Consider the following 18,391-nt stretch of genomic DNA (forward strand, 5'->3'; position numbering starts at 1 on the left):
AATTGGTTTTTATGCTTTTTATTAATTTTTATTTGATTGGTAAATAACCTATGTCTATTTATTGAAATAACTCATGTATTTCAACCTTTCTAAATAAAAAAATAATAATGTACACAAAGCAAAACTTTACCAAGCTAGAGATAATTTTTAAAGTTTTGGGGAAAAAAGAGGCGCTGAAATATATAAAATGGACACCATTAAAAAATCAAAGCAAATAAATACTACAAGATAAATCAAATTTTATAAGGAAGTATGATTATAATAAATGAAAACATTTTTTTTTTTTTTTTAAAGGACACAACACGGCATACTTGAATTCAAATCAGGAGTTGCGTACTAAGCGACATCTACAAAGAAACTTATGGGTCAAAACGTAAACCTACTAATTTATGAGTAGTTGAGTCGCCTTCTGTTTGATGTGCGTATGCGGTTTCTGGACTATGCCTAATTCTATGACTAAAATTCAAAAATGTGTTTGGAAAATCGCAGAACATGAAATTTTTCAAAGTAACTTTGATTTTATGACAAAAAAAATGTTTTTGTTATGAACGAAACCGATAGTTATGCCTCCGGTATTTAAAACAGCTTTCAGGTATGTGAAGGGAGTGCTTTCACTGGTACTTTATTTTCTTATGTCAATACGCTTGATGGTATTATTTTTATTTTTTTTATAGTTTGCAAAAATGTAATCAGTTAATTAATGAATCTAATCTTATCTACACTTATCGCGAACCTATCATAAAACTTTTGTTGTAAGAACCATGTCTTTGCAATACGTGTAGATACTGTATGCCCGATAAATATGTACAATTAGTGATTCAAACAGAACAAATATTAATACAGTATAAAATTATCTATTCTATTTATAGATAATTCGATTTTCATTTCAATTTTCATTCATAATTTGTGTGCCTCCAATTCAAGATAAACTCGTTGTGTTTTAAGAAAATTAATATTTTTACATGTTCCCTAGCAATTAATTCGGAATAGTCTCATTTGCATTAATTTAAATCCATAGTAAGGAAAAATTGAAAAATTTAAGACGTTTGTATAAGGGTGGGCCGATAGTTTTTTTTCCAATTTTAAAATGAAAGGGGTCTAAAAAGTTGCCTTTTGGATTACTCGAAATGTAAAAAATTTCAAAAAAAATATTTTATACTACTTTTGGCCTTCAACCCGAGCTTAAAGTAAATTGTTTGCCCTAAACCGGCTGTCATTTCGTAGTTCAGTCTAATTATATTTTTAATTAATATGCATTGAACCTTATTAAAAAAGCATCTAAGGGCGTGAGTTGCACTTTGTTTTGTAATAAATAAGTAGCATTGTTTTGATAAGCCATTGTGTTCATCAATATTATCCAGGCGCTCAACGGAATCAGTTTTGCGGAGTGTAAATTTTTTGCATTTCGGTAGTTTTAAAACGTGTTTGAATCTTTAATGTGATTAAGTTATATCTTTGCTAACAAAAAATAATTTTATCAATACAGATAATCAACAAAATATTCAGAGAGTTATAAATTTCAAACCTTGGTTGAGGGGTAAAAGTAGCATAGAATATTTTTTTTAATAATCTTTTCGTTCAAAGTGATGCAAAATGCAACTTTTTAGACCCCTTTCACTTTGAGCGACTCACTCTAGTGTGGATGTTTAGACTCAAGCAGAAAATAGCAAATATTACAAAACACGTTAATTGTCCCTGAAACCAGACAAAAACCGATTTTATCTTATTAATATGAATTTATTACATCTTTTAATCATAATTTTATTCAATGTTATTGAATATTTTTATATCTACTGGTTTCGAGACATACCCGTCCCATCATCAGGACACCAATTAAACCAACATGCAAAACCCACTATACAACTTCACCATAGTTGTTGCCCAAAAATATAAAACCAACACGACATGCATTTTAATAAGCACATGCGCTGATTAGGAAAAACATGCACTGATTTTGTTATAAAAATATATATTTACTGTGGGAGAAATAGTTGATAAAAGAGGAAGGTGCCTGAGTTTAATATGTACAGAGTGAAGATTACAATGGATCATCGTATAATAGGCTATATTGAAAGGTTGTTTGGTTTTCGATCAAAGAAACATTATTTTTTAAAGCTTTCCTAATGTGAAATGTTTCCATATTATTTACTAAACTTACTTCAGTCAAAACAGATACAATCCATAATATTTCAATGAAACATAGTAGGACAAATTTATTTAAAGCATGTATTATAGTGAAATTCCATCAAGAATTGTCAAAAATAACTTAAATCAAATATATTATTTAGAAATAAAATAATACAAAAACGACATACATCGGTATCCATATTACACATTTTTAAAAACGACGTAAATATATAGTACTGTATTATAATGCTATGCGATACACTGTACTTAACATACTTAGGGGCAAAGGGGACTAAGGCAATATCACGTATTACAAATACCACTAAAAATATATGAAATGGAAGAATAATTAATTGTATTTTCAAATTCAATATGGATATTGATTTGAAATGTTTTCATATATTACTTTTAAAAAGAAAATATAAAAAATATGCCACTAGAAAAACGTGACACGTTTGACATTGATAGTTGTGACGTCAAGATTCGTGACGATGTTCTGAAAAAACTTCAACGGTTTGGAACAAAGCTAAAAATGAACATGAATCGTGATGTATTAGGGGCGTGGCCAATGCAATGACCGTTTTTGCGGGAATTCAAAATTATAATATTAAAAATATTCTTTTGCTACTAATAAGTAGCAAAAAATTTTTTTTACTAGACCCTTTTTACTTTAAAAATGTAAAAAAAAACGTGGTATTTCCCTATTGCAGCATAACTCGACCATTTTGTTACCCAAAAGATAATTTGATCAGTTTGGCGCTTCAGAAACACATTTAGGGGAGATCCTTAAGCCACTCTCTGTCAGCTGCACATAGAGTAAAGTTATTATAAATATTCCTAAGGAATACAAACTCCATGCCGATTAAGGAGGAGGGAGGAGGATGTATGGACAGGGGCCAACACGTCGTCCCCACCTCTCAGGATCTCCTCAATGCCTCTTTTTTTTTTTATTTAAAAAAATATGTATTTACACAAGCAATATACATAAATAAACGTATCCAAATAAACAAAAACAATTCCTTAAAACTATAGTAACACAACAAACATAACTTACACAACAAACATTAGTAAAAACACGGATATTTACAATAAGAGAACGGCTTTGAATAAAGGACTCTCTGGGTGGTCAGAGGCAGAGGATCCTCCAGAAACACAATTGTTCAGTGTAGAACCACCTTTAAAACCAATTTCTGCCCTGCCAGGATTCGAAACCAAGACCTCAACCATGGTAGGCGAACGTACCAACCACTACACTACGAGGTGGACTCTATCGATTTCCTTTTTCAGGATTTTTGCCTGAGAGAGCCATCAAGTTTTATAAACTTATCCAGAGTTTTTATTACATTTAACACACACAGAACTGTACTAGTATTCTGCATACACAAAAAGAGAGAGATTAAAAAAAAATTACATACCTTTTAAAAAGTGCATCAAAATATTTTTTCTCGACTGATTTTCCCTGCAGGACATTTTTGTAGTACCACTCATTGAACAAATCTTGATTAGAAATGGTGTCCGTGAAGACGTGTTTCTCCCCTTCTTCCTTCCACCTCTGGATCCTATTCCCCATGGGGTCCTTTGTCCACATGGTGAGGAAGGGCCAGAAGAGAAAGCAATTGATGGACGATTCGGGGATCCCAAAACTCTTCGAGAGGATCTCAATATGGTCGCGAAGCTGATGGAGACCAGACCTCTTGTTGTTCTTGATGCTGGTAGGGTTACTGACAATGAGATCGGAGGACGCTTCATCGCAGGTAGACTTTACTTCGATGAGAGTCACGTAATATTTTCCTAGAAGCAATAAAATAAATTAACATGCGCATATAAAAAATCTTTAAATGATCCTGATGTTACCAAGTTTTCCAAAAATAATATAACAGAACTCTGGAACGACAGATATTTAAATAAACATACGGAACAGATAATAAAACTATTTTTTCTTTCAATCTTTCGTGCCGTTGATTTCAGAAAAAACGCAATGAGTTGGCTGACTGAAATGACTCAAATCTTATTAGCTCTCAGAAATCAATAGCTGTCCATGTGATGATATGACATCCCAAGATATTCCTCGTGTATTGTTGCATTGTCCTATTTTCAGCCTAGAGTGAATGAAGCTAGAGACGCGATGTAGATGTGTGAAACTCGGGAGATACCATAACCGTAATAAGCCAAAAGGACTTATCACACTTATACATAAATGTGTTACTTTTAAAGACTTATTTCCGAAATATCTAAGTTTAGTAAGTTTATATTATTTCACTACTTCGAAAATTGCATTGGCCATGTTTTCCACGGTGGGTGTAATATAAACTCTGTTGGTTTATGCTTAAGTCTGCTCCTAAATATCTTAAAGAACAATGCACAGATGAACTGGATGACAACGGTCTTACGCTTAGATCAGCTACATCGATGGCGATAGGAAAAGTAATTATACCTGCACGCGCCCAAAGCACTAAATTCGGTGAACGCGCATTTGCGGTCGCTGGCCTCGCGAAATGGAGTGCTCTCCCAGAAAAAGTGCGAAACTGTGAGAGTGAAGTGACGTTTCAGAAAAAAACATTTCACTCACCAGTAGCTCAATCACAAATAACTATCGACGTGCTTAAAAACATGCTTAGCATTTAAGCGATCACAGTGAACGATAATGAACATGTTTAAGTTATTGCAGTCAGTCAACGCATGTGTAATCTCTTAGTCAACGCTCATGTCAGTTTGGTTTTTTTTCCTCGTAAATAAATACAGTTCATTGGCGAAAAATCGGCGTTGACTATAAAAAATAATACAATATATTGCGAGTGAAAATTAAATTACAATTACTATGGTGACTGCTTTTCTTGACATTTGGCTTGCCAACCGCTTCCGCCGGCTAAATGCAATAAATAGCATGTAAAATAATAAATAAAAATAGCAGTTTTGGAATATTTTCCATATTTACACCGGTGAAATTCAATTGTGTGATTGCGCAGCAGGATTATTTGACATTTTGACATTTAACATTAGGTGCTCATGAATATTCCATTGTGATCGCAAATACGATAAACAACCATGGTGAGAAATTGTCATTACGTCGCTTATTAGCACGTCAATATTTATTTGTGATTGAACTACTGCGGTGCTATTCGGAACTACTCTCGCGGCACGAGAAAACAGTTTTTCTTGCGTATTTTGTATATAAATGCACGAGATAATATGGCTGCGAGAGTGTTTGGAATACCAGCCCTGTTCTCTAAATCATGTGACGTCAAAATATTTTTCCCATTAAAAAGTAAAACTTAAATTTTAAGTTTTATGTCAAATTAAAAAATAATTAGACCAAGGATAATTTTGTAAGCGGTGCCGGTGTCATCAGATCACATTGGAAATTAATGTTTGATTTGTATTCATATATTTTTTTAATAGTGCTCTTTTCGCTAAATTGGCCCATTTATATCTAATAAATCCGTGATAGTACTTTTTTCAAAAGTTGTGTTAGACTCGTGGTGTTATGGTCAGCGCGTTTGCCTTCCATGCAAGAGGTTTCGGATTCGATTTCCGACATGCTGATGTGAAATACTTATTTAAAAGGATGTTCTTATGCTAGAATATTCCATAGTCCCTGAACTGGTACCCGAAGCGTAAGACTGATCATCTTACCATCGTGTAACAAAAATGATCAAGATACGCGGCGATTGGTGTGCCAATGCAGTGCCCTATGAACTATTAAACAAAGGAAGTGATGATGAACCTAGCTAGCGCGTCTAACCAGAGAGCACTTATACTATGTAGTTTGATTCTTAAAAGAAATAATACTCATTAAATTATAATAACAAAAATACGCATATAGTTTTATTCCCTTATTATTTATAAATTTTTACCAGTGACCGGGTTTTGTCGTGACCGACATCGTCAGACTGGTGTCTGACATGTCTGCCATATCATGTCTGCCATGTCTGGTGTCGCCAGCTGACGATGTCACGACGAAAACGGGTCACTGGTAAATTTTTTAAAATAAAAGTGGAATAAAACTACGTAGGTATATTTATTATAATTAAAATGCAGTTCCACAAAGAAATGTTATTAGAAAAACTCACCTCATTAAATTGTTTATTTGATACCAAGTAGTACACTCTGTTTAATCCAAAGACATAAACGAGGAGGAATCTATTTATAAATCATTTTTCAGCTAATAGACCGAGATTGTTCTGGAAAATAGCATTTTTAACTATGTGATTTTTTATTTCATTGCGTAAAAAGCAGTACTTTAACACTCAATGTATGAGTGCCTACCTTGGTGTATGTTGAAAACGACGAAATCGTGCTCCCTCATCATCAGTTTTCCCGCCCGGTCGTTCCTGTAGGAGCGGCCCGCGTAACACGCGCCCTGGAAGGACGTTTGCCACAGGGGCCCGGGCGGAGGCTCGAGGGGCGCGCCCGGGGGGGCGAGGCCGGCCAGGCGCGCGTGCGTGCTGCGCTCGGCCCGCGCCGCCTGCGCCTTGCCTTGAGCCACGAAGGTGGTGGGGACCGAGTAGTTGGCCACCCGGGCCCCGGCACCGGCCAGAGGAAACTCCCTTTCGACATAACTGGAAAAAATATTTTATACGGATTTAATATCTCGGCGTAATAATATTGATGAGCACAGGAAATGGCATACTCACACTAACGAATTAGTCAAACGTATAAAAAAAACTAGTATATATTTTTATTTAAAACTTAAGGCTCATCGCTAAAAGTAATATCTTCCATACAACCATAAAACAGACTAGTCAAAAGAAAAAAAAATCAAAATTATTATTTTTAGAAGAAAAATGCGTATATAAAAATAAAGAATTATTTTTCAATTTTACATGTTTTTTCGTTGGTAGATCAAGTTTGCACATACAAAATTTAATTCATAAATAATGCTTATGAAATACAAATGCACATTTTTTTTATACAAAATTTAATTCATAAATAATGCTTATGAAATACAAATGCACAATTTTTTCATGGGCTATTATTATGCCGTTTGTCGTTCGTACTATTTACCGACGTTTCGGGTCACATTACAGGGTCCATCATCAGGGTTGATATGATCTACATCAGGATGAGCGAGAAATGGTCCGCTCTCTTGGGTTCCTCCGTTCCAATATTATTAATTTGTTCCTATTTCCATTTAATTGTAAACTGTAGGTAAAAATGCTCTATTCAGAAAAAGGTTTTAAAACTTACTACACTTTTAAAAAATACAATCAAAATTAAGAAAAATATTTTTAAGAAGGTTTCAAAAGTAGGTACAAATATTTTTTATAGTTTATTTTCTTTATAGTGAAACCTCTTACCAAGTTCTCTCCTACACCCTTTTCAATAAAAATACACGTTTTAAATTACTTTTACTTACGCACCCACACACACCCACCCTCACACATTCATACTCACAAATTCATAAACACACACATAAATACAAACGTCGCACACATACAATTTTGTAAACTGTTTTCTTGTGTATTAATAATAATAATATTTGGCTGATTTATATAGCGCCATATTTGTAAAAAATCACCTCAAGGGCGCTTTACAATTGTATACCTAAACTTACATTCTAACTAAACTAAAGTGATATATTATATTTCCAGATTTAAAATTGAGGGAATGATAGTCTAAAGAAAAGGGATTTTAGTTGGGATCTGAACTGACTGGGACTGTCGCTGATTCGTAAATTTGAAGGCAATTGGTTCCAGGCAGAGGGGCTGGCGGCGGTAAAGGCACGATCTCCAAATCTAGTGTATGGGGAGCGCCGGATTTCGACAAGTTTTCCTCTTCCTGAATCAAATACTGACCTAAAAGTAGATTTTCTTTGACATGTATTTTTCATAATATAAAGGTCTTGGTATTTTGGAGCCATTTCATGAAGGGATTCGAATACTGTCCAGCAAAGCTTGTATTTTTTTATCTCTGGGCTTTTTAACCAGTGCAAATCTCGAAGATATTGTGAGATGTGAGAATATTTTTTTACTCCCGTAATAAGCGTTGCTGCTGCATTGAACACAGATTAAAGTTTATTAGTTTGATATTTTGGGAGATTTGCGTATATTCAATTCCACTGTTAATCTAAATGTTATTAAAAAATAAAATAAAGTATGATAGAAATCGAATCTGCAACCTTGTGCGTGGTAGTCAATACGCTAACCGCGAGGCGGACAAATACACAAAATATTTTTTGTTGTAATCTAGAGGAGGAAAGCATAAAATTAATTTGTCAAATTATTCGGATTTTGTTATCTTTACCCAGAATTTCATAATGCATAAATATCGCTGTTATTTACTTGTTACGAAAATATGCAAGATAACACTGTTTGCGCCCATCCTTTTTGTATTTTTTTTAATACAATAAAGATGAGGTAATTCAGTGGTTTAAAAAAAACTATTTATTAATAGACTATCAAACTAAACCACAAAATATCTTATTTTATATATCGTATTTTCACGGTAATGATATTTTTGTAATTTAAAAAAAAACCCACCGAAACTTTGGAAATAACAACGGTCCATGACGTCACGAGGTCAGGTCGGTAAGTGTTTCTGACATTTAAATATTGTGAATCCCATACAAAATGTTTGTACTCGCTAAACATTAAAACTTGCTATACGTGGCTACCCGGAAAGCGGTAATCTGTTACCGGTTGCCACAACAACGCTGTTATTTATAAACACGTATATTTAAAAAAATATTATTTACAAATTTTTTACATATTTTTTAATTTTTTAACATTTTGGTAATTTTTTTATTACATTATTATTATTATGGATAACTTATATAGCCATATTTTCGTAATATAATACCTCAAGGGCGCTTTACATAGTGATTCTATGGTTAATTAAATTTAATTGAAGCTTTTATGTTTGTAATTTGATTAAAACAATTTATTTTGTTGTCACACAAAAATTTTGGTATCCTGACGAAGAGACGGATACGTCTCGAAACCGGTAGACATAGAAAAGTCGGTAAGTGGTTCTATACAAATATTTAATAAAATATTAAGTAAGCAACTAATAAGGTAGTTTAATTTTTTATTTTTTATCCGAAAGTAATCAAGTCTTAAACACTTCTCCAGAATTCTGGTTCTATTTCACGCACAGAACCGTAAGCTTAATTTCGGCCAGATTTTTTTTCACACCCAGGCAGAGATTAATCACATTATTTTTTTCTGTTCTCGCCGGGAATTGAACCCGGAACCTTCTATGTGCGAGTCAAGTATCTTAACCATTACACCACCGAGGCCGCCATGGCATGGCAAATAATAATTTTACATCCTATCATACATTCGTTCATACTTCGTTCCTTTAAAAAGTTTTTATCGAAAGTTAAATAATCAATGCGTCACAATTACTCGAGTACTTTATCATTTTAATTATGCCTTGATTAAATACACAGCCAGATGTCAAACTAACCGTAAATATAGATAATTAAGCACTTCAGTGTTGTTATATTGCAATCTACTGTAAATACTTATTTTTTTACCGCACGCCTGAAAAAAAAATATTTTTAATAGATATAACAGAAAATATCATTTGAATTCGGTAATGTATCGAAAATAAAACACGTTTATTGGATTTTAATTATATGTATATTTTTTAAAAATAAACGCTTGTGTATATTTTTTAAAATAAAGTAGAATTAAAATCCAATAAATGTGTTTTATTTTGGATACATTACCAAATTTTATATGGAATTCTAACTATTGTCGGAATACACAATAAATCAGAAAATATCATATTTCTTTTAAAGTTTTTTTTTCATATTTCAAGTTTTAAAACCCGTTGACTATTAATAGTCTAAAAGCTTAATTTTATTATTATTATTAGGAATAATAACTTATATATCGTCATTTTCCTAATATTGTACCTTAAGGGCCCTTGTAGGGGTAATAGTTCATGATCAGTGACACACACGCGTACTAAATCATTTTAACTGAAATAAAGAGCAACAACCGATGAAGGAAGTCATCATTTTATATTCAAAACAATACATTGTATTCTTCTTAACCAACAGTATTGCACATACAACGCCCGTCTGCATTAAAGCAACGTCCTGCAGTACATTAACGCCATGGATACATAAAAAAGAAATGAACGTGGCCTATAAAGAAACCACATGACGTGATAACGCCCAGTCAGCTCAAGCAAGTCAGCCCAACAAAGTCAGGTCAACGCAGTCACTCAATTCAAGCATGTTGTCCAAGTACATCCAGTTCAACACCTCATCACCGTTACTTTCGTGCTTCACAATAAATCTCCGTATATTTATACGCCATGTAATAAATACGCATTAAACATCAACCTCGTGTCCTCTGTCAATATTCAACAGTGGTAGGAGCTCCAGCCCTCAACAACTTAAATTCTACACCCTTAACAAAAGTGGATATTTATTTATTTATTTCGACGGCTTACGCCTTTAACAAAGTATAAAATAATATTGAAAAACAATCATAATAAAACAAAACAACTGAACACAGTATAAACAATATAGATACATGAAATAAAATCAGCAGAAAATAACGAAATAATAAAGAAAAATTATGTAAGAAATTATAACATAGGTATGCAGTAAATTAACAATAAATAAAAGGTTTAAATAAAAAGTATTGAAGTAACTGAGGCGATGTATCATAGCATAAACAAGTATAACACTTAATACATTTTTATAATTTAGAAAAGAAGTGATTAAAAAGTAATGATTGTAATTGGTATAAAGATAAATTAAATAAATCTAAGTTTCCTTGTTTGTTTGCTAACATGTAGAACCGAGGAATAGGTGAGTATTTGGCATAGTTTGAACTATGCAAATCAACAGCAAAATAAGTATTTTATCTCGTCCCACGCTGTCTGACATAAAAATTCACACAATTTAAAAGTTTAGGACTGTCAAGAACATTATTTGATCTGAAATTTCTCTTCTATCACTAATTCATATTAATTTTAACTGTTTCATTAAACATTTATCGTAAGGCTCTTCAATTGGAATGTTTAATTTGAAATTTATATCGGTATGCAAACAAAACACAAAACTGGGGTTCAAACTGTCAGTAGCGTCGCAGTGAGTCACATCTAGCTGGAGGGTGTGATTCTATAAAATGCTGCGAACGCCCAGTTGCATTCCACCGGCAAAACTACTGACTAGTCCTACTCGTTAGCGTCCACGTCGCGAATCCCGGGCAATAAGATCACACTCATAACGGTGTGATAACGAGAGGATAGAAGGCGAGTTTCTGGCGCCTCCAAACCAGAACTATCCAGCTAAGGGAAGGTAACCCCGACAGAAAAATCCGCCAAAGAAGGCGACGGGAGGTTTCTTTTGGTCTCTGGTCATCTTTTCCCAGGAATCACTATGGCGAGTACATCCAATAAGCAATTGTCCTGGCTGCGTAATACAAGAGTAGCGCAGGACCGAGATGCTTTCGCTGTCGTGATAGCCAACGTCGGGTGGACCTGACAAGGTACCGCAATAAGAAAAAGAAACAAAACAAATAAACCATCACGTTGTTTCCCCGTAGGGCCAGACAGAGAGGATATAGCGCCTCACTCTACATCTGCGATCAGACCTAAGTCCTGTACATTCATATAACTTATCATGCACACAATTATTCCAACTTTTGATATGTCCATCTTTACATATTTGTAGAATTTAATCCATTTACTCTACGTGTCTAAATTTATGGAGTTTGATATTTTATTTTACCAAGAACGTTATGACTTTATAAAGAATGAAAGATAACTATTTTAATTAGTAGTATTATTTTCTGTTTTCTCTTTATTTCAAATAATTTATTATTTTTTTTTGAAAAGAAATATTTGCGTTCTTATGATTTACCCAAATATTTAATTTTGAGGGCCATTTTCAACGAGTTGTAAATAACTCACTATTAGAAAATGGAATCAAGTTGGGGTAGAGTGGGATTCAAACGACGGGCCTTTGGTCCGTGAGTCCGAGACACTAGCCACGGGACCACAACCTGATTATTTTTTATTCTCGTGTATATTCGAAATTATATAACTTCATTTTATTAAATAATTATAACAATGTAAGCCACTCTCCGAGCACAAGATCTGGACCTTTTTTGTGTAAGTCTTTCTAGATTCAAACAATCATTAAGGTAGACTGGGTACGTATTCTGATGGGAAGTTAAAATTTATTTTTAATTTTATCTACAAAGCAAAATTAAGTTTTCTGTATGAAAAAAAGAATGTTTACATTTTCTTTTCTAAACATGTTCAATTACCGGTTACCAACGAAGATACTTTAAATTTTCATACAAATAAACACTTTGGTACCTCAATATCGATATTAGTTTATACCGTCTCAGTATATACCGATGAAGTTAGCCGTTCATAATCGCGGCCCAAATCTTGTCTTGAGGAGTGATTATCATATAATTTTTCGTCCCAGCTTGAATTTTCTTTATTTATATTTAATTTAACTGTGCCTGTATGATTATAAGGACATGTGTTTACCATTTTATGAATAAACTAAGTCCGTTAAAAAATTAATAAATATATAAAAATAGATTCTAATTAGAAAAAAAAACATGTATCATTTTATGTAACTGTAAATTAATCATCATTCTCTTTCCGTACCTAATGGTGCATAGGGCACTGCATTGGTATAAAAATCGCAGATGATAATTTTTGTTATGTAAAGGTAAGATGATCAGTCTTACGTTTCAGGTGCCAGTCCAGCAACTATGAAATATTCTTGTGTAAAAATACACCACGAGGCCGACAATATTAATTTATAAAAAAACTCTGTTTCTGTTTGACGATGTATGTGTACTTTGTAAACAAATGACTGGTTTTATTTCAATTGCCACGGACACAAAAGATAATAATCTTTAAGTCTTTATAATATGTTAATATATATAACCTTGGTTTTGTATTTTATCTGAAAACAAAATATACATCCTAAATCTACACATAAAGTATAATCAAAGCGTGATCGATAAACCATACGTGTCGCATAAAATTAGATACATCATAAAATAAATTAAAATACATGTTTTGTCTAAATCTCTTTTTACAAAAATACTCGTTGAAATAGTGCGTAGATTTTCACGCTCAATGTCCTTAACACATAGGATGTATTTTGAGTCGGCCTCGTGGTCATCGCGTTTGCCTGCCATTTAAGAGGTCTCGGGTTTGATTCCCGACTTGGTCTTTTGAAGGGTGTTTTCGCATTAGGTACCTGAAGCATAAGACTGATAATCTTTCCTTCATGAAACATTTTTTTATTGAAATAAACGGCATTTTACATATTAGTTGCATATACAATAAAATACATACATGTAAGTGGAATTATAGGTAAAATATATTATTTAAAACAAATTATTACTAAACAGTTATTTACAAATTAAGGAGTCTAAAAAAAAGATACACAGTTTAAACATTATATTACCAGTTATAAAAATAATTAAAAAATAAAGTATTTGGTCAAAAAAAATTTTGAACCTGTAGAAAAAAAGTTAGAAAGCAACACATATTGATAAAAAAAATTAAAACAATTTGAATAACACCATACGATAAAAAAATATATTTATTATTATTTAACACTACTACTTCGGTAACTAGAATAAAATATATGTATAAATACATATTGATATATTTCAACAGAGATGAAGAACATTTAAGAGAAGGTTATTTAGAAGTCTAGGCATCTACAGGGCTTACGACCTGTCAATGGCTGGTTTGAGTGGCCACTTTACACACTGTGTAACATTCACAATTATGCCTATATTTGAACATCTATATTCCTTCAATTCTTTCATCTGTTGATGTTTTTGAAGTTAAAGAGCTGAAACCTTTATTTATGCGGGTGAGATTCATCTAATTGAATTATTTCACCTACATACTAGGCAACGCCTGAAAATGTTATTTTTTCAATTTCTATAATTCTTCATGGACCAGGTAATTTATCAACAATATTTTGAGTTTGTCCAAATTTTTGTAGACAAGGACTAGATTCAACTCCCTGGGGAGCTGTTTATATTAACATATTAAAAATTAATTGTTAATTTATTAATTGTTTGTCCTAACATAATTGTTTATTATAACATTAATTATAACATAACATTGATTGTTTATGTTAACATATAAAAAAAAAGATAAAGAGAAGTATTTTTAACTTTTAAATAAAATCAAGAAAAGAAAAGAAAAAAAAACATTAATCAAGAAATTTAAACAATCAAGTAAAAAAAAATAATCAAGATATGCTGCGATTGGTGTACCAATATAGTGCCCTATGTACCATTAGGTGCGGAAAGGGAATGACGATGATGTATTTTGGGTAAAAACGAGATATACAATATAAGAATGAATATGCATCACATTTTGATATATTTAGTTTATCTCTGCCTAACTTAAAAAATAAAGTGACCAACATATTTTTATCAAAAAGAGCAAATCATCTTCAGAAGATTGGGTTGGAATAGTTATAATTTGATTGATTAATGTATTTTGTTATTGTATAATTTCTTTAAAATATGTATGTATTTCAAGTAATTAATAATGTGTACAGTACGAGTATATTAATATTTCATACTCGATTTTTTTTTTTTTTAATATTTTTATTTCTAAGCACTCTTTATACCACATATATGTAAATGGCAGAAATGCCGTATATAAATAAATAAATAAATAAGGAAGTTCGAAGGTATGGAAAGTTGGATATATTTTTTTCCTACAGGCAGTAAAAATTAGAGTAAAGCGGAATTTCTCGAAAATACATAATAAAATGGTTTTAATAAAAATGAACTAATTTGAACGACGGCGCAAGTCCTAGTAAATCAACCAGTCAATTAGTGTTGACATGTGTTGTGATAGATTTCCGGGAAGTCATTTTTTTCAACGTATTGTTACGGAGCTCAACTTTTAAATGTCCGGACAACTTGCGCACAAGAACTAGTGAAGTCATGGGCGGAGTAATTTTAAAAATGCAAAACTTTTTAAAAAATCATAGTGATTAGAATACGATAAAATCGATAAGGGCTTCCTTATTAAATATACACTTTACAAGCGCGTAATATATAGCATTTCAATTCGTTGACAGTTGTCTTCCTTGCATCTCTTTTTCACATAAATATTTGCATTTACTAGTATGTAGGTACACGGTGATACGCTATTTTTTTTTAATTTTTGAGTGACTCTATGATTGCTAAAACTGAGATGCATTAAGTAAGGAACTGACGCGTTTATTTATGTGTTGTACGTGAATGTGAATGTCCTAAGCATGGCAAAAGTAAAGATGGCGCCCTAAAATTTGATCTAATATGCGACGGAATGATTTTATTTTCTGTAAATTTTTTTTTTTTTTGCATTATTATAATTCATTGTCGTCATCCTCATTTCCAAACCTAGTGGTGCATAAAGCACTGCGTTTTTAAACCATTTTTTTTATTTTAAATAAATATTATATAAAGAATATCGATTATATTAATAATTAAAATTATTAAAATAATTTTTAACGAATTTTTTTTTTTGGTTGCCAGTTTTAGCTTGGTAAGGTTTTTTAAAAATATATCTTTCAAACTGTTTACATGTGTCCTAGTAATTAAAAGTTGTAATTGTTGCCCTATTTTTTCAAAAACGGGTAAAAAACTACATATTAATTCAATTTTAACCAAAATCTGTTTTCTCTGGGTTACTGCCAAAAGTTGGTTGGTCCATAAAACATGTTATGGAATTATCGCAATTTTAAAGTTTGACATTCTGACAGAAAAAAATGGTTAGTAATATGACAATGTTTTGGCAGTAAAAACTAAAGATACATGCCAATTTTTGCTTGTTCATTACCTAAGTTAATATTGTTAGTGTTTTTATAAACTACTTCCTGTTTGATAATATAAAAAAAACTGGACTCACGATATTTTCTTTAAAAAATATATAAGCTATAAAACTGCTTTACTGAGATCGAAGGAGCTAGAAACTTTTTCCAGGCATAGATATTCACGTAAAAACATACAATTCATCGCTAACTCCATATACCTAAAATGTGGACTTACCAACTTTGGGCAGTTACCCCACGATATAAGAAGGATGCTATAGAATGGGGGACTTCAGCCCTACGATTGGATACAAAAAATTTTTCTTACACGCGGTAAAAATTAAAGCATTAAATTATTCAGCAAAGTTTCTTGAGAATGCACAAAATTTTTTTTTCAATAAAAACTAACTACTTTGAAAAACGTCACTTGATTCATATGAATCAACCAATGATAAAAGAGTTGTCGAAGATTTCCGGTTTACTTACCGTCAACAGAACTGACCGAGAAGAAGCGAAAAAAAAAATATAATGTCACACGCGGAGTCATTTTAGAAACACAAAACTTAAAAAAACCATAGCGCTATTACTACGATACATAATTTTTTTTAAAGAACTTTTGGCTTAGTTTAATAGTCATTAACAAAAAAAAACAATTGAGCTTTCTCATTGGACATAATATGTTCATACCTCATTGGCTATAGTAATTGAATAGTCTAAATCTAATGGTCAAAAATAAATAAACATACTTAAAATTGTCATTTTTTTGTGGGTTTTTTCTTAAAATGAACGCATCACATTTATTTTATTTTATTTTTGACCATTAGATTGAAAATGTCCAATTACTATAGCACTCACCCTATGTCAAAAGTGCTTACATGTTCTTTAATCTATAAGCATACATTTTACTAAAAAAATAAATGCTAAAAGCTTTCATATTTCAGTTACGCGATATAAAGTTTTAATATTTGCAAATCATAAAAATTTATCATGCTTTCTAACAATAGAAGTAACTTAAACAATTAAGAACAGCGCTCTTTTCGTCTATGCACGAAAAATATGTTTTATGCTATTCAGAGAATTTATTTATTTATCTTTTTATGCATACATAAAATAAATAAATTAATATAAAGTTGCGTCGACTAACTTACTTGATACAGAAGATAAAATCAAATATCTTGGTGTATACATAGACCAAAACACAAAATGGAAAGACCATATTAGTGAACTAGTTAAACAAACTAGAAAATGTACTCGTAGATACATATTTATTAGATTAAGGGATATTTAAAAAATCAATCATGTAAAAATAGCTTATTACTCAATTGTACAATCTTTGTTACAATATGGTAGGGTGGGGTGGTTCATACGCCAATATATTACACCCTCTTAAAATAGTACAATGATTCATAATTAAAGTAATTATAAAGAAACCCTCAATATTTAAAACGAAAAGTCTTTATAATATATTTAAGGTTCATATAGTAGACACTTTTTATAAATAAGGTCTATTATACAAATTTATAAAGAAGAAAAAATAAAAGAATTTGAGATGAATAAGTCACTCAAATACCAACATAATATTAAAATTCCTAAATTCCACACAAGTCATGGTCAAAATAGCTTTGTCTTCAAATGTGTAAAAAATTATAATAATATTCCCAATTAACTAAAAACTATTAAAAATAATATATCAATAAATAAATTTGAAGTAAATCTAAAGAATTTTTTTGAACACGTGTAAAAACTACATTAAATTTTTATTAGTATGAATGTGTTATTGTTTTATGTTTTTTTCTTTATACATCGTAGGTTTTTATTTTTTTTATCTTGTATTAAAAATTACATAAACTCTTATAAATAAAAAACTACAACAGTGTAAGTCACTCTCCAGCACAAGAGTTAGTCTTTTTTTTTGAAGAGTTACAGTGATAACATTTACTAGATGTGTAAAAGTAGATATGTACGGATTTTTTTAAAAACATGTACCTTTATAAAATTTATTAATAAAAATAAATTATTTTACTAGCCAAAAACTTTATTCATTAGCCTAATTATTCAAAGTTTTTTACACTGGGAGAAGATATTGAAAAGTAGTATTTCGATCATCTGTTACATAAAAGTAAGGTGATCATTCCTACGCAAATACAAGAACAATGAAGTATTGCTGTTAGAAAATCTTTGAAATCAATATTCCACGTCTAGCCTGCCAGGATTTGAACCCAGGACCTCAAGAATGGTACGCAAACACGTCAGCTACTACACAACGAGGTGGATTTATCTTTACTCAATTTTTCTTTTTCAGGATTTGTACTATTTTTTTTTTAATAAAAAGAAATATTTGCGTTCTTATGATTTACCCAAATATTTAATTTTGAGGGCCATTTTCAACGAGTTGTAAATAACTCACTATTAGATAATGGAATCAAGTTGGGGTAGAGTGGGATTCAAACCACGGACCTTAGGTCCGTGAGTCCGAGACACTAATCACGGGACCAC

The 18,391-nt window shown here is 31.6% G+C and overlaps 1 protein-coding gene across 2 annotated transcripts in view; it reads right to left on the minus strand.

Moving 5' to 3' along the window:
- The window catches only part of LOC148276903 (uncharacterized), a 40,640-nt gene that overhangs the window by 6,902 nt on the left and 15,347 nt on the right, over window positions 1–18,391 (minus strand). The window contains exons 2-3 of one of the 2 annotated variants that reach the window (XM_088233609.1): window positions 6,394–6,686; window positions 3,543–3,918 (exon numbers count right to left, since the gene is read on the minus strand). In XM_088233609.1, the coding sequence (XP_088089735.1) occupies window positions 3,543–3,918; window positions 6,394–6,686 (669 nt within the window). Of the gene's footprint in view, window positions 1–3,542; window positions 3,919–6,197; window positions 6,285–6,393; window positions 6,687–18,391 lie in introns of those variants that run through there. The other variant, XM_088233610.1, reaches the window with a different exon arrangement.

The sequence above is a fragment of the Micrasema longulum genome, unplaced genomic scaffold (assembly GCF_059751315.1).
Source record: "Micrasema longulum isolate JH-2025_06_02 unplaced genomic scaffold, ASM5975131v1 h1tg001131l, whole genome shotgun sequence".
Lineage (NCBI taxonomy): Eukaryota > Metazoa > Arthropoda > Insecta > Trichoptera > Brachycentridae > Micrasema > Micrasema longulum.